This window comes from Lonchura striata, chromosome 3 (assembly GCF_046129695.1).
Source record: "Lonchura striata isolate bLonStr1 chromosome 3, bLonStr1.mat, whole genome shotgun sequence".
NCBI classification, from domain to species: domain Eukaryota; kingdom Metazoa; phylum Chordata; class Aves; order Passeriformes; family Estrildidae; genus Lonchura; species Lonchura striata.
This window is the reverse complement of record NC_134605.1, coordinates 84462906-84486339: the sequence shown is the minus strand read 5'-3', so window position 1 is coordinate 84486339 and position 23434 is coordinate 84462906. Positions and strand designations below refer to the sequence as shown.

General features: G+C 34.5%; 1 protein-coding gene across 34 annotated transcripts in view; it reads left to right on the top strand.

Annotated features, from left to right (window-relative positions):
* The window catches only part of RIMS1 (regulating synaptic membrane exocytosis 1), a 417183-nt gene that overhangs the window by 34920 nt on the left and 358829 nt on the right, over positions 1-23434 (top strand). For 21 of the 34 annotated variants that reach the window (XR_002467639.3, XR_002467641.3, XR_002467637.3 and 18 more), the window contains 11 exons: positions 2286-2353; positions 3056-3166; positions 5088-5187; positions 6595-6718; positions 12863-12909; positions 13916-14028; positions 15096-15226; positions 15417-15588; positions 15718-15874; positions 17090-17161; positions 23147-23306. Coding sequence is in view for 30 of the 34 variants with exons in the window: in XM_077782342.1 (XP_077638468.1) it covers positions 2286-2353; positions 3056-3166; positions 5088-5187; positions 6595-6718; positions 12863-12909; positions 13916-14028; positions 15096-15226; positions 15417-15588; positions 15718-15874; positions 17090-17161; positions 23147-23306 (1255 nt within the window). In the remaining 4 variants the exon portion in view is untranslated. The remainder of the gene's footprint in view (positions 1-2285; positions 2354-3055; positions 3167-5087; positions 5188-6594; positions 6719-12862; positions 12910-13915; positions 14029-15095; positions 15227-15416; positions 15589-15717; positions 15875-17089; positions 17162-23146; positions 23307-23434) is intronic. The other 13 variants (XM_077782344.1, XM_077782341.1, XM_021554012.3 and 10 more) reach the window with 2 other exon arrangements.

Sequence of the window (23434 nt, the reverse complement as noted above, 5' to 3'; positions counted from 1 at the left end):
ATACTGAACTGCAGATGTCCCTAGTATCAGTGTTGCTGGCATAAAATATTTTTAATGCCCGTTTGGTTTTTTTTTCATTTGTGTCTTAACTTTTATGTTCTATTTGATGAGTGTTTATGAATAGATTAACTGACATTTTCCATTGTATAATCTTTTTTATAGTTATAAATTGCCCCAGACATTTGTGTGCCAGTGGTCTGTATCATACTGAATTTTAATGGAACTTTTAAAATTGAGTTATGTTTAAAGAATGTGTACTTTTCTTCATCCAATTCACATATTCTTGTAGCTTTTAAAGTATTACCAAATGGTAGACTTACCACTTTCAGTGACCTTCAGTCAAGATGTTTGATTTGATAGCTACCTTTATAGCTTCTGAGCATATCATTCATGTTCCAGCTCAGTAGAGCTGCATTTGCAGTGCAGTTCCTGCCCTCAGCTTTTGAGAGCAGAGGGTGAGAGAATTGGTGTCATGGCCAGCTGCTGTGGATGTAGCTGGTGCTTGGAATTTCGCAAAGCATGGGGCAGAGAGAGAAGGGGGAAAAGGGACAGACACCTAAAGGTTCAGATGTGGGGAGGAGGGTGCAGGAATGTAACTTAGCATCAGAGGATTTGAGGCTAAATAGGGATTAAAATACAGAAAGAACAGTAAAGCCAGAAGCAGATGGATGACAGAAAAAAATGGGCAGGGAAGAAAAGGCAGCAATAGGGTAGGTAGATGGTGAGAATAGGAAAATCAGCAGGTTAGATAAGACAGATGTATGAGAGGATCTTGCTATAGCAGGGACTTGGTGGAGAAAGATGCTAGGTGCAAGAAGGAAATGGAACTGCAGTAACCAGGAGGAAGACCAGCAAGGAAACTAAAAGCAAGAAGCTGAATCTAGGAAGGAAGACAGGAAAAGAAAGCAGGGAACAATGGGGGTTAGCAGAAATATGTTTGAGGTCTTGGATACATTCGTCTGCATGCTGGAGCTGACATTTATTCCCTTCTGAACTATTGCTTTCTCTATTGCTAAGCAAATAACTCTGAAACAAGAAGACAAGGTGTGTTGTGTTTGGCATGTGACAGGTCAGCCCACAGGAGACAGCTCATTTTTGGTGTTACTGTTGAGTCCATTACTGAAACTTGGGGAGCTTTGTCTCATAGAGCTTGCTGCTAGCACTGCAGGTCTCAGTGTAGTTTGTGGGTTTGTTGTTCTTGTACTTTTGAAGTTTATAGAGGCACAAGGAAAGATCCTAAAAATAAAACTGAAAGATCTTTAATGTGATTTAATGTGTTTTCCAAACCTGCAGAACTTAAGTAGCTAATGAAACCACAGACTGCCTCATGCGATTATGCATATGATAGTAATATGCTGTTTAAAAATAAACTTGGGCATATGATCATGTAGATGGTAAGCTATTAAAGGTTGTATGAGTTACAGAGAATGTTGCAACTTGTATTTCATAATCATCATCTAGGTATTTGTAGAGAAAGCACTAAAAAATCTCTGCATGTGAAGGTATCTTCTTCTCCCTTACATGCTTTATTTGGGTTTCTATTCAATCCACTACTATTCCTAAACACAGGCACCTAACAATAGTGTTACAGAGATCTCTTTTATAAAGTAAGATATTGAAGATATATTGCCGCTGTGTCCTGAAAGGCTGATGGCTGAACACTGTAATTCATGGTAATTTTCTTGAGGTACACAGCATATAAATTTGTCCCAAGTGAAAGAGAAGACTGAAGCCTTGTACCTGCTGTTGGTACTATTTGCTGTATTTGTGTGGCTGTTCCCTCTGGTACTCTATTTCCTGCTCCCGTGCCTCTTGCTCTGTACAGTACCTGTTGTCACAACATTGATCTTTGCAGATTCTAGAGCATGGTTTACTGTTCTGTCCTTAACTATAACGAAGTGCCTATTTTGTGGAGTATTTCCTCTCGTGTCATCATTAGCTGTAGTCCTGTGTGTTTATTATGGAAATGATGGGGAGGAGGAGGGCTGTGAATGTGATGCTTTGGGGTCCATTCTTGGACTGAGCAAAGGTAAAAATAGACAGTGTGCACAACCAATTCTAAGGTGCAATTCATGAAAAAAGCAAAGTAATTATAAAATATAATTATTTTACATTAATACACTATATTGTTTTAAAATTGATATATTGATTTTAATAATAATAAAAGTTTTGCATTTGCATCATCAAATGATTGCACTTTAAAATTCATGCATGCAGAAGTAATCATTCATACATCTTTCTCTGTTTGAGGGATTACACATTTCTTTCTATTCATATTCTTCCAGGTGACTTGGATTATTACTGGCTGGATCCTGCCACGTGGCACAGCAGAGAGACGTCCCCTATTAGTTCGGTAAGAAATAGAAAATAGGGATTCATAAGTATAAGTTAAAATGCTTCCTAATTATTTCAGTTTGGCATAGATATTTGACTATAAAAAGTTTTCTACACAAATGATGAAAACTTGCTTTAGACTACCAAGGAAATGGAAATGAGAAAGAAAGTTTTACCAGAATGCATATTTGTAAAATTACCTGAATTTTAACTTGACTTTAGCTCCTTTATAGACATGGAACTTAATATCACCATGAACAAAAGAAAAAGTAGTTGTGAGTGTGATGCTGCTCTGGGAAAGATTAGTGATTTTTTTTGTTTTTTAAGACTTGGAATTGGAAAGCATAATTTTCATTTTATTATATAACCAACCCTTATATAGTAGGCCTGTATAACATATGTTATTCTAAAGAACAGAATTTCTGAATGTGGTTTTCAGAGCTGTTTAATTGTATTGATGTTTGAACTGGATTATAGTTCTATCTGTAGACTTAATGCAGAGATTTTCTTACAAGAGGCATAAATGTTTAATGCAGCCAGGGTCCAACAGATATACTGATAGAAAACTCAGGTGCATTATGTAACACATCTGAAGGATGTTTGTGTCTACTGTGGCATGATGATGCAGTAATTTTATTGGTTTATACATATGCATCTCAATACTGGAGGATGTTCACAGTTTTAAAATTCCAATTCAATTTAATTGCTTGTTTTTTAACAGCATCCCGTAACGTGGCAACCTTCCAAAGAGGGAGATCGCTTAATTGGGCGTGTTATTCTTAACAAGAGAACAACCATGCCTAAAGAATCAGGTGCATTACTGGGGCTAAAAGTAAGTATTAGATGATTTATGTGCTAAATGCAAAGAAGTTCCACTGACCCTAGACATACAGGTGTAACACATTAAATCAGAGGACTCTCCAGTCATACGGTCTTTTGACAAAAAATGTATTCCTCTCTTTTCCTAAATTTTGAAAATTATACAGATAGATTATGACTATAAATACATTTACTCCTTCTATACATTCTTCAGTCATCCATGACAAAGGGGCTGAACCATTTTGATTCAAAAGGGTATATTTATTCAGATTCCTGTCTGCAAGATACATACTACACATGGCAATGCATTAATGGAGTCCTGCCTTTTCTAGCTCTGCTGTTTGCAATTTAGTCAAGTAATTCATCTTATAATTCACAAACATAAATGTCATCTGGATGCAAATGCTTACAAGGACTGTGTTTAAAAGCCACACGACCATTTGAAAACAGATTTTTTGTAGAAAAAACCCAAATATTTACACAGAAATCCTCTTAAATCATAGTAGGCGTTATATTAAATGTAATTCCAGTTAATGTAGCGCCCCAAAATTAAGATATTGGCAACACTGTCTAATTGATTTAAATCCCTAGTTTACATTTTTAGTAGACTTTTAGGTTTATGTGTCTAAATTGCCAGAACACTTAAAAGAGAGTTCTGTTTCTGAAGCTAGTGGGGAATACAGTGTACCAGTTCAAGCATTTCTCTCTTTTGTATATTTTTAAATCTATGGAGCAACAAAGATGGCTGATAGAATTTAATTTGGGTGTCCTTCCCTCTCCACTGAGGACAACAGAAAGAATGCAAGATCTGAAATATTCCCACCTTGAAGTGAGATATTGTGGGATGGTAACATAAAAGATGAAAACAGCTTCACTCTACTAAATGTTCAGTAGTCTATAGCAAAAAGCATATCTTTGATGCCAGCAAACAATTCTATTTGAATATGTGAGAAAAAAAGGTTGCTCCAAGTAGGCAAACTAGATTGAAGAGTTGAAGAGCTTCTCTTGATTTTTCAGGTTTTAGTTGTACGTATTATGAACTAAGGCCCTCATTGATAAATTTTACACACTATCATGTGACAATATTGTTGGCAGATAGGCTTCTGGATACTTTTTTGAGATTAAAGCTCCTGCTAGTTATTGTGATTGCAACATGGGGAACAAATACCTAATGAACCATCATTCCACTCTTTCATTTTATTATAAAACTCCTCTGGGATCTTCCTGACCAAAAATAAACCAGAATAAAAAAGCCCCTCACGTGACTGGAGAGAGTAAGATAGTTAAAGAGATAAGTCAGCAACACTACATTTTCTTTGTATTTTATATGAAATCTGGCCTCTTGAGGGCACTTGGTTTTTTATTGATGTTCCTATCTCTGTATCCTGTAGTCATCTTCAAAAACAGATCTCTTCAGTTTCAGTTTCTCTTCTGTTCAGCAAAAGCCAGAAGTTTCTGGCTTGTCCTGTCATGTTCTTGGATGACTGCCTATGTTTTAGTATTACCAACATTCTTGTGAACTCATTGCCCATATGTAATAGTTGTGAATTTGCTAAGTTTTCAATTGATGTACCAGCTGCATTTTGGGATTTCATACACTTGCAATTTAAATTTGAGTATATGACAATTATTTGTAAAAAGTGCATTTGCCTGGTAATTTATTAATTGTTCTTTCTGCAACAAATGAAGGTACTCAGCAAACTGTGTAAGACTGCTCAGAAACAGTAAAAGGAATATGAATTTTATTCACTGTGTGTCAGTTTTACTTCTTTTTGTCCTTAAACTTCTCTAAAACCCAAATTGACAATATGTTTTTCTATGAACATTTCAGGTGTAATTTTAAAAATAATGGGAAAACTGATTAGTCTATATATTTGTGTTTTCTGTGACATCTGCTTGATGGCTTGGAGACTCACAAATTTATGATTAACTAGGTTGTTGGAGGAAAAATGACAGAATTAGGACGACTTGGTGCCTTCATTACCAAAGTGAAGAAAGGTAGCTTGGCTGATGTGGTGGGGCATCTCAGAGCAGGTAAATCAATCAGTTGTGTATAACATATATTGTCTTTTAGTAATGGCCTATTGAATGCAACCTTTAATTTATACTAACATTTGTCATGTGTTATAGTAATGTTTTTTAGATACAGAACAGTACTGTAATGTTATGAAATGCCATGGTTGCCTACATTTTTAGTTTATTATGAACACAATTGTTTGGATGTATGAGCAAAACAAAAGACACTCCTGAGGGATGCTGGTAAGAGGACTGAGTGACAGTGGTAAATTTTTGTTTGCTAGCTCAGGAGCTGCTTATTACACTCCACAGAAGCAATGCAAACATTTTTTTTTTAACTTATTGTGGCAAACAAAGTTCACATCACTGAAGGATGACACACTGCATACACAGTGGATTTTATTAGTGTTCCTTTCAGTGTTAACTGTTACAAATGAAAATGGAAAATAAGCCGAAAAAAGGTCCTAAAACGTTTCATTTCTTTTAGAGGTATATATTGTGCTTACAAATAAATGGCTGTGCTAATGGCACTTTTCAAGCTTCTAAATGATGTGAGAATTATGCACAGCATTTGGCTTTCATAGTCACTTCTTAATGGTTTATATTTTTACTATAGCTCTAAGCAGCTACTTTCCAAATGTTGTCTTAACAAACCAAAGTACCTATGTAGTGTCTTAAGAACCCAGAAGCTCCAGTGCCAGTGTGGATGGCTTTAGGATAATTGCCTGAAGCAGATAGTAATAAATAACTAGAAAGGATGATGAGACTCTAATAAAATTCTACTTTTTTGCCATTTTTAGTTTTTTCTTTCTTACCAAATCAGAAGTTGTTTATGGATTTTAAATGCAGATTATAATTACAGGAAATAAATTTGTCTCCATTAATCTTAAACCATTTGGGCTGAAATCCTAATTTTCTTTTCTGATCTAGGGTTTTTTGTTTGTTTTTTTTTTAAATGAAAGCTATTTTTAATTTCTAAAACTTGTTTTAGAGCCAAAATTATTTCCCAGAAAAAAGATATTGTTTTGCACATGTCCAATGCGTGAAAGTTTTTTCATCCTATTGCACAGGACCAGAGCACACAAAAAAGGTATGGATGAGTCCTTGGAGTTAGTAAAACCACTTTTTTCCTTGTAAAAAACATCCAAAATCTAGGTAGGTGATAAAACTTTGAATAATTGTACAAACTTCATAAATGTTAATAATTGCAAATATGAAGTCTTGCATGAGGAACAGAACATCCTTGTGCAAGAGTAACTTGGTTGGCTGGGAGCCAACCAGCTAAAAAGCACCTTGACAGGAAAGTGTCTGAAGGTTTCAGTACAGCTTTTTCATGGTTTAAATTATTTTTATGTTACTTGAAAATGTAGATTTCATTCCTTATAAAAAAATATAAAAGTGAGATAACCTCTCTTTAAATTCAAGGGGATGAAGTTCTAGAATGGAATGGTAAACCCTTGCCTGGAGCTACAAATGAAGAAGTTTACAACATTATTTTAGAATCAAAATCAGAACCTCAAGTTGAAATCATTGTTTCAAGGCCTATTGGGTAAGGCTAAAGACTTACTTCTTTAGCACAGTTATTACTTCTGTTAATAGGAATCTTTCAGGGATTATTTGTGATTTAATTATTTTTATTGCTTAATAATGGAATACAATTCTCTTTCTGTTACTGACATTCTGTGTAGTCTGTTTTCTTCACTACCATTTACAGTCTTGTGCCTTTGCAGTGACGTATAAGCATAAGTATTGTTTTCTGTGTGGTCAAAGTACTATAAAGACTTTTGCCAAGTGGCAAAGGAAAATTGATGGATTAGTACACCTGTGCATGACAAACTTTTGGTTTTCAGGCTTTCAGCCTACTAGATCAGAATAACTTATAAATATTTTCATGAGTAGAGGGAAGCATTGCAGGATACTAAGCCAATACTAAGAGGATTTTAAACAGGCCCTCTTTAAAAAGGACAAAAAAAGGAAACACAAAACATTTAATTGAAAAGACTGTACTCACCCTGAAATGTTTGTTGTCAAACATGGAAGCAAAAGATTCAATTAAAAATTAGCATAAATGTGTTATGTTTATAATCTTTATTTTTTTTATTATGAATTCAGGTTTGGAGTTTTGTGACAATAATTCTTGTTTCCTGAATACGCCTTAGAAGGTGTTATGGTTTGACACTGTTATGATTCCCGATCCTTCACCCCCTGGCCTACCTCCCCAGGCCACATGGCTTTCCCCTCTCCCACCCAGCTCACTGCTGGGCAGGGGAGGTTTGCACTCTCCACTGACTGGAACCAAAGAGAGCGAGTTCTCCTGGGAATTCTGCTTTTAACCCCTCTGTGTTCTCAGAGGCGTGTCCACCTTCAATTGGTTATTCTAAGTGTCAGTATCTGAACTTGACCCCTGACTGCATTGACCTCTTCCTTCCAAAAAATATTCATTTTCCGTGTCAAACCACAACAGAAGGAAAATAATATCTGTTCAAATTGATAAAATTGGGGGGGATTTGCCCTGCATTAGTGATAGTAGTTTTAATGATAACTGGAGTGTTCTGAGCTAGGTCTTACAAAATTGAATATGAATTATTTATTGTAAATTCACATTTACCGTGCAAAACAGAGTCGCATGATTTACAATAAGAAGTGATTCTTTTGAATTTGCTATTTTCATCTTAATTATAATTTTTGCTTGTCTTGAATATGATACTTTTTCAGTTTTAGAAACAAAAAACTATTCATTTTCTTTCTGACTAAAATATCATTTTATGTTTTGATTATTGATTTTTTCCGTGCTATGCGAGTGTAGCTATATTTTGCAAATAAATTTTGCCTTTTTAATGACAATCTCTATTAAAAGTGCTTAAAAATTGACATTAATAGGTAATTCCACCTATCAGTTTGATCTTCTAATGGAAAATGAAAGTCTGATACAATAATAGTGGCTGTTAAATGCTATAATTACCATCCAGCTGAAGACCCTGGAGAAGCAGAAGCTTTATTTTTCATTTTTGGAGCTAAATTAGGAGATATTCTTAAAAGAAAATTGCAAATTCAGTTGTACAGATTTGTTATTAAAAATAACATGCCTTAAGGAGATTTTAGGAAGTCTAGTTTTTATATTTAAATCAGCAAAAAAATAAATATGTTGATACTGGACACGACTTCAATTCCACATCTCAATTGTAGAAAACATGGAAATAGATTTGTACAACTGTAGAACTGATGTAAAAGGAAAGTGCTAGATTACCATTTTAAATAATGGAGTTTAGACATATTTATTGCTGTCAATATTGCAAATGTTGTGTGCCCTTAAACTTCTAAGATAGCTTTGGTATTAAATCAAATATATACATTTAGTTTACAAATTTGATAAATCTATTAGTTTAGAAAAAATAAGTACAGGGTGACTGCATTCCAGTGCCACATTCTTGAAGAAAAACTGAAAAAATACCACACTTTTTTGAAGTTTGTTCAAAGTCAAAGAATGTTCCTGAATCTGAACAGTGGATTTTATAGTAGAACAGTGCACCCAGAAATAGTACCCAATAAAATGTAAAGTTTTTCTTTGGATGACCCATATATATTTTTTCAATATGTAGTCAACACCAGATAACATTAGATTTTGCTTTTGTTTTGAGATAAGTGCAGAGTTATTTATCTGTAGATTTTAATTGTTTTTTTCTTTTGCTTGAGGGTCAGGTTGTTTTTGGGGTTTTTATGAGAGAAAATAATTATCCCTAGAGCACAGAACTTTAAAATTTAAAGACAGATCCCTTCTATCCTGCAGTAATGAGTCAAAGTCCAGTTTTATGTCAGATTGGGATTTACCTGTCTGTCATCTGAAAATAACCAAAAATTTCAGACATTGTACAACAGAGAAAATCCTAATAGTAGTTATCAAAAGAAAGAGCATACTGCACAGTACTTTTTTCCCCCTTTTTTGCTGTTTTATTAATAGCTATGATCTATGTAAATTTTCTTGCATAATGGAAAATTATTTGCTTGATTAACATATTACTTTGATTTTGTCCCTAGCTCCACTTTGTCTTGTTTTCCAAACTGTGTGATGGTTTCAGATTCATGACAGGGAATTTTGTTTCATCCCATAACAACAGATCTAGTATGTCAAAGTTTGGTGGGTACTTTTAGGTGCTGACTAAGCAAAATTGAAGTTGCTTGATACAGCATTAAGTGATAATCCATTACAGCAAAAAGTCCTGTGAGGGACGAGGTTCCCGAAAGGCCTGAAAATGGTATTTCATCTACATAATTTAAGTGTTTTCATCTCTCAGTATTAATAATGCAAATAATGTACCAGCACTTTTAATAGTCTTGATTTAAAAATTCCTAGCATATTAGGTCTAAAAAGCCCAAATATGACACAGTTTGCCTTAAGTGAATAATGGAAGTAAGTCCACAAATTAGACTGCCAGTTACAAAATTGCGGTCTAAACAATTTGTTCAGTCCTGTAAATTTGGATTTCTCTGTCTGACAGCAAATGTAATTTTAAGTAATGGATAATTGTAGGATGTTTATTAGAGAAAAATGTGAAGCACATAACACTATTAGCAGCTAAAGGCATAACAATAATGAACAGTATAACCACAATAGTACCATGGAAACTCCATAGAAACTAATTGACACTAATTCTAATGGCTGCAACACAAGGTAGATAAGGAACCTATAAAAAGTAGAATTAATGGGTTGGCTATCTCAATATGAGGGGAAGAATTACCTATGAATATGCATACAATGTGAGAGGTGGTTAACATAGGACAGCACAGAAAATCCTTTGGCAGTATACTTTTTGGAGAAGACGCGTGGCATGGTAACTAACTCACCATCTCTTGTGTGCTCTGTGGGACAGTGCAGGTAAAACAAATGTTTTTTCATTTGTCTCTGTTTTCTTTGTCAGATGCTAGCTATCTTTGCTTAGATTTCCACAGATAATGCTGCCAAAACTGTTGTTTCTCTGCTATGATCCAGTTCCTCTCTGCAGCATTGGTTAATGTGGTTTAGGTCCTGGAATGGACGTTGAACCTCCATCATAAACCAGGCAGTGCTGAGCTCCAGAGACCTGCTCAAGTAATTACTGCAAACTGCAGATTGATCTACAGGTTCTGATGGCAAGGAATGGATTTGGAAATAGCAGGATGAGCACTGGGGAGAGGTAGTCAGAAACTCTTTAGAAGCTCTCTGGGGTGTAGAATATGATACATCTGTTCCTAGAACAACCTAAAAAGTGTGGGTTATGATCACATTTGAATTTGGTTCTTCTTTAGTGAGCAACCTCTTGACTATATCCCTCAGAGAAATTATAGCTGTTCCTGTGCAAAATAGTGATTCTCACAAACCATATATCTGCACAGAGTTGTTTCAACATAAGGTACGGTTTTGTTTAGTTTTTATAGTCACTGAGGCATGAAAGGATAAGATAATAATATGTAATATCATGTAAGACTACACAAGGTAGAGATAGAAAAACAAAGTTTGAAGGTGGCACCTCTTTACTGCAGGTGTGTCTGACACTACTTTTCTCAAGTTCATATTGCTCCAAAAGGGGAGTAAAATTTTGTTACTGTATTTGATAAGCAGCTGTATAACTTTTCACTTAATTTTTCTTTGACTAGTCTAGTTTTGAATATTTTAAGTAATGAACTACTAGTTCTTTAAAGACCTTTTTTGTAAATCATATATCAGAATTTTTTCTGCAGTGCAAAATTAAAAGCAGGCTAGATAAGACTAGTTTCTTACAGGAAAAGTTTTAGATTATACTTTCCTTTTAGAATGTTCATTCTCTAATTAAAATGCCAACATTTAAACAGTGTAGATCTGTTTCTCCTGTTGATTTATTATTAAATTTTTCTGTATTGGTTGTAATAGTGTGACAGTACCTTAGCAGAAATATGAATCCGTTATTAAGTTATTATTAATGTGTAATTAATATTTCAATTTTATTTTTAGCCTTTTTTTCCTACTGTATTGTTGACAATACAAGAAAAAAATCCAAACAGAATTAGTTTTAGTGTTATTCTTTAATCACACCAGGACTATAGAACTTGGCACTGTGGCTGGCACTTTCCATGTTGAAACAGTCCTTGTGCATGTGAACCTTCGTTTAGACATCCTAAAAGTGATATTACAAACAATGCTATACTGCAGATGAGAGTGTTCATATTGTAGCACATGAAAGTATTGCAAACTTAACATTGTATTGAACAGAAAAATCTATTTGATTATGGTAAGTAAATACTTCAAACTGATGAGAAATGCCCTGAAAGTCTGACCTGGAAAAGAGAAAATGTTAATAGGAAGAAGACAGCACAGCATCCCTGCTGTGCAACAGGTTCATATCTTTCATATATGTTCATAAGATTGTAGAGTAGTACTGTGCCGTGTCAAGAATGACTAATTCAGCTATAATTCCATGAGTTTGAGGAAACCACATTATTCTTGACTCATGAAGTTAAGACAAGGAGAAGCACATTCTTGTTTAGCGATGTGAGGTTTAAGCTGATTTGAGACATTAATGCAGAGCTGAAATAGTCTATTTTAAAACACAGGCACCACAAGTGTAAATTGCAGGACACGAAAAGTGACTTTAAGTCTCAGTGATTGGGCACCGTTGCATTCTTTTTCTGATACGAGTGTCTGTTTCTTTTTCGTAAGTGACTTTCATATAACTAGGAGTCTTAGTTTCATTGACTTCCAAGTCAGAAAGATTTCTGAGCAGACTGTTTCACTGAGCAGACTGTCTGAATACCTTTAAAATTGTCAACTATAGACTTAAAATCTTGTAAATGTTCTTCAGAATTGTTATTACAGTTCCAATTTTGGATTAGTCCATGTGGATGAAAATACATTCAAGTAATTCACGGAAGAGTTTTATTTCCATTTCCCCACTCTGTTGCTTTGTTAAGATTTGTGCAGTACTAGATAATTGTTGCTCTTGTAAAGTATTTTCAATGATGGCTGAGAAGAGAAAGAGCCAGGAACAAGCATCATCCAGATTTTGATGGAAGAATAAATTTATTGACAATAAAATGCTGACAGATGTGTGTGGACATAATCAGTTTATCTTACTTATATCTGTATATCTGTTGGATATGTATGTGTGGAAAAATGTCCATTCCCAGTTGTAATATGGTTTCATTTTCTTTTATCTTTTGGAGAAATGCATTATTCACTTGTTTGTTTAACACTGCTAATAATCTTCGTTTTCCTTTTTTATTATTATAAGACATTCTCATCAGTTTCATTCTCTGAACTCCTTGAGACGTTTATATAAAAATTACTAGTGAGTTAATCTTTGTCTTATTTTTGATTTTTTTTCCTCAAAAAAAATAGTTGAACAACCATAGCTGTACTTCCTTTTGGCAAAGCAAGTACAGCTATGTACCGTATGTTTTTCTCTTCCTAAAATTTCTCTTCCTTTATTGTTCCAGTTGTAAAAGTATCCTGTAATCCATCCACAATGTTAACATTGTGGTGCTCACATTGTTGTATCTGCTAGTTCTTTAACCTGAACGTAGTTTGTGTTAGTGTGATTTCCATGAATGGTAGTGGAAAGTATGTCTTTAAATATTTCCTCTTTCTTTCCTTGTAACGTGTTAGAACACGGTCCCAGCAATGTATTTGTCACAGCCAAAGGTTGTCTCTATTGTTTCTAATTGCTGTGCATTTACATTTTAGTGATATTCCACGGATTCCTGAGACTTCCCACCCCCCATTAGAGTCTAGTGAGTACACACCTTGTTCATTTCTTTAAGCATGATCTTGTACCCAGCAAAAGTATTTCAGCAATGAAATTTCTGAAAGATGATCTGTGGAAATTGCATTGGCTCTGAGGTTTTTGTATGAAACAATATGAGTTTTATTAAACACATACAATATCAAATGCAAGAAAAATTATATTTTTTCATTCTATATCTTGTGTCATTAGTACCAAAATAATAATTTACTTGCCCTAACATAAGAGGGAAAATAGGTATAAGGGACTGCCAAAGGTACAAATGGTGTCAGGATTTCACCTCCTGCACCAAGCAGAGTAAGTCCAGAGTTCCCATTTCTCTTTTTTTTTTTTTTAACAAGAAAATATTGGTTAGATTAATTTTTTGTTTATACTTCAAAATACTGGTGCTCTTTTTAACTATGCCATTTGCATGTTTTCAGCCAGAGTATTTGAGGGCCATGGCTCCCAGTCTTTTCCCATCTGAGCCTTTCCTGAGGTACAACTAGAAACCTTCCCTGGGACAGGGAAGGTGTGATCACTTGTCACAAGCTCATATCATTAGTGAGGGCTCTGCTTCACTAGGGGAGAACTGATGGTGTCCAGCAGTTGTTGAAATATCCTCCATGCCAGATTCATGTCCTGCAAGTCTTCCTATTAAAATGTCAGAGGCTACTGGGAGTATAATCCATACAACAGATGTGGTGTATTCATCAAAGACTTAGGATCATAGAATCAGAGTACTTTGTGCTGGGAGGGAGATGTGTAATTCAGTCAGAGAACAGTATTTTATTTAAAACATCTGCTATGGTTTGTCAATGATGTATGAGGAATACTCTTTTATATGTTTTTTCAAATAAACCAAAAAATTACAGGTTTAATCTGGGATGTAGGGCTAGAAAACCAGTCTTTTTACTCCCTTTTCTACATCAACTTTATACAATTCAAAGAAAAAGTAGTTCAAAATTTATCCAGATTTTGGAGGGTAAGTTCATTTGTTTTTCATGTGGTTTTAGGTTCAAGTTCTTTTGAATCTCAGAAGATGGAAAGGCCTTCTATTTCTGTTATATCTCCAACTAGCCCTGGAGCCCTACGGGATGCACCTCAGGTCCTACCAGGGCAGCTTTCTGTGAGCATATTTTGTTTTTCTTGGGTTTTTAATGGAAATCTGTGAATTGCTGGTCCTTCAGCTCTGCACATTCCCAAGGCCAATTGGGAGGCCAAGAGAAATGTTTAGTGTTGGTTAAGATTAACATATTTCAAAAGTTTTTTGACACCCTCTGGATGCACTAACAAGCCATGACTGTAATCATAGCAGACATAAGAAATTGTTGTCTTAATACATCAAAGAGTGCAGGAATTTATGTTGACAAGAGCCCATAAAAGTGCCTTGAAACTTGTAATTTTGTAGCTTCTGCATTGAAAATAGTGACTTTGCTGTACATGTCCAGTCACGTGCAGATTCAAGCATAGTATCACTGTTTTCTTTATGGGAGCATTTAAAGGCCTGTATATTTGTTAAGCATTACACAATTCAGTAATGCATTTTAATTTATATATATCTTGGAACTTTCTTGTAATACTAACTGAAGTCCTGCTTATTAAATATACTGCCAGTACTTAAACTTTGTTTTCTACATTCTTGTATTTTTTTATATTGATTGTATTAATTCAGGAGTATACGGCAGGCTTAAAAACTTCCTAACATAATTATTCTCTCAACAAAATTTCCTAACATAATGATTCTCTCAAGAAATGTTGTATCTCTATATTATTCTTTCTATAAACACTTTTGAAAAGGTCACAAATCGGAGTAGATAGATTTCAAGTATGCCTTGAGATAAGATGCAAGTACAGCTTTCTATTTAATGTAGCTTTTAAAGTGCAGAGCTAAGAAATGCTGGTTTAGGTGCACTTACAATTCCAAGGTTATGCAATGAGTACAATAAACAATGGAAGTATAATCAGGCACCATAATTTTATTCAGCTGTGATAAATATAACAGTCTTTGTTATATACCATCATCTTTTCCATCTAACCTAATTAAATATTAAGGGATTTTAAATGCAATGTATCTCATTGTCTCTGGGGGAAAAAACCCCAACAGTTAGTTTTACATTGTGGTTATTTTTGATACAATCTGAAAATTCTCTTCTCCATTTTCAGTAATGTTTTCTGGTAACTTGATTCCTGTAGGTTAAACTCTGGTATGACAAAGTGGGACATCAATTAATAGTGAATGTTCTACAGGCAACAGATTTGCCACCAAGAGTAGATGGACGCCCCAGAAATCCCTATGTAAAAATGTATTTTCTTCCAGACCGAAGGTAATAGTATTCCAGTTTATAAAATTATGCTTTAGTTTACCATGTATTGAATCAACTTTTAATGAATGCTTATGAAGAATTCTTTTTTATATATTTTTATAGCTAGATTATGTATAACAAAATCTGATGAGTATATGGTATTTTCTGATTTATCACTATGAATAATTTACAAAAAATATCTATGTTTCAGTGATAAAAGTAAAAGAAGGACCAAAACGGTAAAGAAAAGTCTAGAGCCAAAATGGAATCAAACTTTTCTCTACTCACATGTACATCGTAGAGATTTTAGAGAACGAATGCTTGAAATCACAGTATGGGATCAGCCAAGAGTACAAGAAGAAGAGAGTGAATTTCTTGGAGAGGTGATGCATACAATCACATTTCTTCTGAGTTCATTGTTTGGTTTTGAGTATATTTGCATATGTATTTTGTGTGTGTGTTTCTCTGTGTGCTTTCAATGTGAAATTGAAACCTGATGATTTTTCTGCTAGATTCTTATAGAGCTGGAGACAGCACTTTTAGATGATGAACCACATTGGTATAAGCTACAGACACATGATGAATCTTCACTACCTCTGCCTCAGCCATCACCATTCATGCCAAGAAGACATGTTCATGGTGGAGAGAGCACTAGCAAAAAATTACAAAGTAGGTCCAAATTCCATTAAGGTCTCTTAAATTTTAAATTAGAAATGCTGGATATGGTGTAATGGTACTTAAATTCTAAATAAAATAAAAAAGATATTATTTAATATTCTTTAAAAGTAGTGAAGATGTGTGGCAGAAAGGCAATTTAAATTATGACATTATGACAAGTCAGTCTTACAACTGTGATGTATAACTTTCAACCTGCTGGAATTCATTTGGCTTTCATTAGCAAAGCAAAAATGGTCAAAGATTTTTTTTTTCATAAGTTTCTTTTTGAATAGAAAGATGTTTATAATTATTGAATGCTTCTAAAAATTTTAAAACATTTTGTTTTTCTAAAAAGAAGTCCTTGAATTCTTACAAGACTTAAAAACACTTTTCACCATAAAGTTAGTCTCACCTCCAATATGCTCATTAAAGTGTATCTTTCCAGAAAACAGAATTTGTATTCATGTATTTGGGAGGTAGAGTTGTTTTCATGAGTCTGATTTCAGGTTTGCATGAGGCATGTTAAAAGAAGGAGATATTTCAACATTGTAGTTTCTCTGTTTATTTAAACTGAGATTTACTTAGAAACATGAAAGATATAGGGGATTATTTTAAAATGCATTTCCAAGCTATTTTTCTGATTTTTCTAAAACATGGAAGTCATTCACTCCAGGCAATGCATAGGAAATTGGTGCACATTCAGGAATGAACTATAAATATGTTTTACTGCTGTAATAGCTGCATAGATGCCCAAATGCAGGATATTCATAGAGAAGCCAAATTAAAGGTTAGTTTTTGTGAGATACTTGAGCTTTTCTAAAAGCTGGCAGTGCTGTTTCCTCTTCCTCTCTCTCACCATATGTTGCCTCATCTCCTTTCCTGTTCAGCAAGCTGATTCAGCATATTCACTGAAGTAGCACAAAAGTGGCTCTTTTCCTTTACTTGAGTTTGTCTTTTGGAGGCTTACAGAGATAATCTGTCATAGCAGAAGATCACTGAGGACTTGAGGGGAAGAGAAAGGGAAAGGAGGCTGCAGCATCTGTAAGATGTTAAATTGGCTCAGCTATCTTCTGAAGCATCAGTTAGTCACTGCAGTTGAGTTTTCCTTCTCTATTGTTTTGACTTAAAATCATCTTTTTCGTTTCATTATTATGTTAAATGAACATATTCTTACATATTATGACATGACCAGATGTTCAGGTATTTGTTTACCTTGCTGTTGTGCAGGATCTCGGCCAATCAGTGATAGTGACATCTCAGATTTTGATGTTGATGATGGTATTGGAGTTGTTCCTCCAGGTGCGTGGATGAACAGCATGGTCCTGCTTTATTTTCCTTCTACTTTTTTGCTTGTTTGGATTTTCTTTTCTTTATAATATTTTGGAATATTGAGGATACTGGTTTTGGAGAATGCATTGTGGAAAAAACAGTTTTCCTGATTATTCCATAGTACCTGTCCCATACCTGGTAAATTAAAAGATTCTATTATTCATTCATTTATATTTATTTTGCATATCACTCTTCATATGGGGCCCACTGGTTTGTTCAAATTGGTTAATTTCTTACTGGGTAATGCTCCAAGCATTATTTGAAATGCAAATAAAATGTAAAAGACTCCGACATTTTAAAATAATTAAGATTTCAGTTTTTATTGGAAGCATTTTTAAAATTATTTTGCTTTTTGCTTGCAATTTAGATTTAATGCAGTCTTCCATGGACTTTATTGATAATGCATGGCTATAGATTAAGATGCATGTAGCATGGCTATATTTTTATAGTTTTCATAAGCTTTCATGAACTATCATTACCCTAAATGTTCATAAATATTTACTTGTAGAGACTGTCATGATTTGACTTTTAGTTCAGCATTCCTACATACTGAAAATCTTGAGGATTATCTCGGATACCACATTCTTCTAGTTCTTGTTCACTGTTGCCACAAGTCAGATAAATATGTTTCCCAGTTGTCCCAAGCTAACTGAAGAGTCTCTATGTCCTTGCCAGCACTGAATCAGTTTTCCTGTGGATCTTCCTGATGAAAACCACTGAATTAAATTGTGGTGGGGTTCAGAAATCTTTCTATCTTTTCATAAAGATAGAATTTCTATCTTTTCATAAAGATGTATTTAAAATAATCTCACAATTTATTTATCCACTATATAACTGTACAAATAAATCACATATCTTATTAATGCTGTATCATCTTCATGTTAACTGAGACAAATTCTCATTCCTTGGATTCTTTTCTTATTTTATATACTTTGCACCTCAGTCTCTAAGAGAGAAATTAATTAATATATGCATAGTTATTATATTTTATCTTTTTACATCAGCAGAGAGAGTGAGCATTTAAAATTAAATAAAAATAAAGGGCTCTAAATATTTTTTCTGGCTTTGGCTTGTTTTGTTTTGGTTTTTTGTGTTAGGTTTTTTTTTGTTGGTTTGTTTGGGTTTTGTTTGTTTGTTTGTTTGTCTTGTTTTGTTTTTGTAATTGAAAATGTAGATACTGGTATATCTTTGTAGACTTACTTAAGTTTGAAGTTTCAGTATATTCTATTAAGAACTAGGGGTTTTTTTTACAGATGCCAGTCGTTTCATGCATCCATTTGAAATAAATAATTTCCTCCCTGAAGGAAACATTCAAAATGATTCAGCTGCATGTATTGGAATTTGTTCACTTGGCCAGCATTTGAGTAACTGGCATTATTTGGACTTATTTGGATTCTTACTGGCATTTCTTTGGACTTCATGCTCAGGTGTGCCTTTGAGGAATGCAGAGGTCCAAATTTTCTCAGAGATCCATGTAGAAAATAGCAGGATTTAATTTTTAAAACTGGATTTGCAATGACCTGAAAGTCTCCAAGTTAAAAATTGAAGGGCATATTGAGAAATCTCCTTCTGAAGTCCACCTAATAAGAAACATTCTGCTGGTTCACTTGGCCAAGCACAAATTTGTCCATTGTGAGTTTAATTGATGCATTAGTTTGGCAGTTCTAAGTGGAGTTCATCTGTTTGTGATTCATGTGTGGAGTGGAAATGCATATAAGTGTGTGGGGTTTGTTTGCCTACACAACCCAAATTCTTAAAAGAGAGTTAGACTTTAGGCAGAGGGACAAAGAAAATTTGAGTCATCACCCAGAAATCTATGAAAGCCTAGACAGTGTATGGAAATCTGTTTTGCAGTAAGACCTGGAAAAGGTTTCCAGTCCCAATGTGTGTTGAATTGTTTGAGAACATTAGGCAGAATCACAAATGTGACTGGAGATCAAGTTCATATATAAGCATTTCTACCCTCCTGTCCAACCTTCTTAACTTGCCTAATGGCTAAATTGTCAAGACTTTGGACTGCTCCCTGTGTTTACACTGAATGAGTACTGTAGTATCTTCTCCATAAAACAGAGTCCTTTGCTAAAACTAAGCTCTTTGCAAGTTTTTTGTTGTTCTGCAGGGCCTTTACCCCTGCCCTCTTCCTGCCCTTCAGTACCATGCTCCTCACCAGTGCAGCCCACCTCTTGTCTGGTTCAGATTTCTCACACATTCTCTTGCACAGCATGCATGTGGGAAGAAGCAGAAAATACCCAGATTTCCCTTTAATGTAATATGGTGATGCACCATTTTGGAACAGCCTTTATTGGCTTCAACATTAGTCTAGTTTTAAGATATTCCTTCTCAAGGGAAGTAAGAACATCAAAATTGAGTTTACAACATTTGACATGTAAGCAAATATTTCCCTTTAAAGACCTGTCCAAACTGTAGGCTGCCAGTTTCTCCAGGAGAATCCTGGGGAAAGAGTGTGCAAGATTTTAATAATTTAAAGTAAACAACATCCACAGCCTTTCCCTCTTCCAATAAGATAGTGACCTTTTCATAGAAGGAGATAGGTTAGTCAGGCAGAATCTTCCTGAAAGTTATAAATTTTCCCTTTTTTCTGAAGTATTGAGAAAAAAAAAAAAAAAAAAAAAAAAAAAAAAAGGAAGTTTTTTAGCCACCAAAGGTTATTACTCATTTTCTAATAAATAAACACATAACTGCAAAATGTAAAACCACAAAATTTCATCTCCATGCAAGCTAAATGCATGAAGGAAAATAGTTTTGCTAATTTAAATAACATTGAAAATACAGAAAACTATAGTTTCAAATGCTTTACCAATTGCTAAGGCAAATGCAGTATTAGAATTTAGTAACAAAGAAAACTATTTTCTAGAAGTATCAGCAGCAGCAAAGAATAACTTCTTGTCAGTGGAAGTAAAGATTGTTACATCATAAATAGTAGTACTTTAATAAATTCCAAAATGTTTTAAGAAAAGTATTTTTCCCTTGTTATATCACTAATTATTGAATCTTAACTTTCATGTAATTATACCATCCTTATTATTAGTAGTACCCTGCAGTGATATACATATCCTTTTTTCAATCAGTTCTTATATATGTTCATAAAAGTTTATATCAACAGCTGAAAGTAACTTTCATTTGAAGCTGAGGATTAACAAAAATGATTTGGATAGGGTTTTTGTGGCATGCTGACATCTGTTTACATGAAGAAAATATTCTTTTAAGTCTCTCTACCTCTGCATATATGAGACATGCTCAAGTCTCTTACGTAAGTCTGTGATCCTGAGCTGCTCTTACACCAGCCACTCTGTGTCTGTATTGTACTGGGCAGCCCAGTGTTCCATAAGGGTCAGTGAATGTTTTAATAAAATCTCAACATATTTTGAGACCAATCTGTTTAACCAAAGCTTCAGTAATTTCTTTAATTAAAAACAAACCCAAAAAAAACTGATATACAGTTGGCAATATCCCCAGTGCTATTTTTAAAAAGCTGCATTGCTTATTCTAGGAGTAACTCTTCAGAGCAATTTATTTTCTGTCACATGTAACCTGTATAAATGTATCTGCCTTCCTCCTGTAGCAGCAGGGTGACATACATTACCTTTTCCTTGTCTGTATTGTCTTTAAGAAAAAATAATATAATTCTGGTATCAAACATTTGCTAGATCCATTTTCATCATCCATCTATATTCATTTCCTGTCACACCTGACAGTTTCCTGTGAGCAACTGAGAAACTTCTGCATAAATTACCATCAGCTTGGTTGCTGCTATCATGCTGGTCCATGCAAAATTTTTCTCTGTTCACCCTGAAAAACACAGAGCCTCTGTATTTGAGGGTATGAGGAAATGTTACTGTTGCTGTCACTGTCATGGTCACTGAAGGTGTGGGTGTGATGTGACCAGTTTGACAATTCTTAAATTAATACTTGGTATAAGTGTGAATTACTGCCTCTCTTCTGTAAGCTTTATGTACACAGACTGCATAAGTTTCAGGTATTGTTCCCGAGATAGCTTGGCTGTGCAAAGTATATAATATAAAATCATCTTTCTGTACTAGACTGCTGAGTTTACAGGATAATCCTATGTGCAGATTTTTTTAGGGAGACTAGAAATGCTCTAGAAATATATTTTAAGTTTAAATTTATATTTCATTTTTTAAACCTAAGTTGTATGTGCTTTAGTACAATTGCCTAATGCTCTTCCTACTAATAGAGATGGCACAATTTTTTGTAACACAAGCTTATTTGTAAAATGAATTATCTTTTTGAAAATACATGTTAGATTTAGTTCTCCTGCGAAAGAGAACACATCAACCTTTTGTCATATATTTGCTTCCTCTCACAAAAGACCTAGACAATTTCTGCAGAAATCCTGATTAGTGAATATTTATTGAACTCCTGAGGGAGTCCCCCTTTTGCTTCAAAATTTGCACCCTGAAATCAGGGTGATCCTCATGTTTCTTTATAATTTTATTACAGAATTCTGAAACTTTTTTGGCAGGTAGGGTACTCCAGCATCACAGAATATCAAAACCTGCAGAACATTGGAGTCCTACTTTGTTAAAAGGTTGACAAACTCCAGTAGATAGTTTCATGCATGTTGTCAAGTTTCAGAGGCCATTAGAATGCAATGGTAAACTCTTACATATTTGGGGAAAAAAGTGTGAATGCTGCTTTGATGTTTGTGGTCAGGGTTCAAACTTGCAGTTATTAAATGTCATTGAATGCCTGATCAAGCCTCATGCAGACTCTGCTTACTGGGCACACTTTTGAAATAGGGACTGTTTGTAATTTGGTAGAAGACCAGAGGAGAACTAAAATAATTATACAAATTATGAAAAATATGAAAAAAACCCAAAGTTAAAACCCTGTAGTGAGAGCCATAAAAAGTGCAATTTATTTAATTTATTAAATTTCTTCAATTGACAATTGGGTGACAAAGAGTCTTTTCCTTCATGAAAAGAAGACTTCTGATAGAGGCTGTTTTTTTAGCTGAACAAGATCACACATTACAGTAACTTTAATTCTAGACAAATTCAGAGAAGAAGAAAAATTATTATTTCGATACCTAAGCAAGAATTTGTAAAGTGATTAAAGGATGATTTAAGGAATGACTTTCTATATTATTAAGGGATTTTCTGTCAAGGGATTCTTGTAATCTCATTTAAGTGTCTGGAAATGAACAAGTGAAGTCTGAGCAGATCTCCTTTTGGAAAGATAACAGGTACCTTTTGAAAACTGTTGTCTTACTGAGCTTCATTGTCTGTTTTAGGACAGGAGCCAAAATGTATAACAAGGCAAAGAGTGTGCTACATAGAAAAAGGCACAACAATATCGAAATATTGAAAATGTGCTAACATTCTACTGGGGTTTTTTTAATCCTATTTAAAAATACTGTGAGAAATTTTGCCACCTAACCACAATATTTGGAAAACATATTCTGTACAGTATGCAATACCCAATATTCAGTACAATATACTCTAAATCCTGGTAGTATTTTTACTAGGTGGCTTTGGCCAAGATCAGTAGGAGAATAACTGAAGCAAGAGCAGAAAGATGCTTTATATATGAGCAGCCTCGTGTGAGTCTGTGCTGTTGTATGCAAGTATGATTTCTCCATTTTTTAGAGGAGGTAAACATGCATGTTTAGATTACTTTCAAATATTTTCTTATATACACAAAATACCCAGAATATTCTTCCCCAAGTAAGAAAACTGCTCCACATCTTCCAGTACACCAAGATGTCTCATTTTTTCAGTCTCTGTACATGTAGACATTTAAAGGTAATGCTAGTGATTTATTCTGCATGATACATCGGGATGTACAACAGCTGAACGATGACCTGAAAGTTGTGTAAGCATTTGGATAGCTACTCCTGGGAGACTAGCCATCTGAATTCTTTCTAAAGCCAGACCTTTATTCTCTAACTGCCTTTTGTTACCCTCTTGCCAGTAGGTTATAGGCCTAGCACTAGAGAAAGTAAATCCACAACGCTAACTGTGCCAGAACAGCAAAGAGCAACAACACATCATCGTTCACGTTCTGTGTCTCCTCACCGTGGTGACGATCAGGGCAGGCCCCGTTCACGTTTACCAAATGTGCCATTACAGAGGTAGGCATCACAAGTGAAAGTCAAACTCAGCGTGCTTCCACGTTTGTATAATTGTTTGTATCATTATTAACTTCTCTTGTGCGGGAATTTTTCACAATTTTAAAGCTTGTTTCTTCTACCTAAATTTA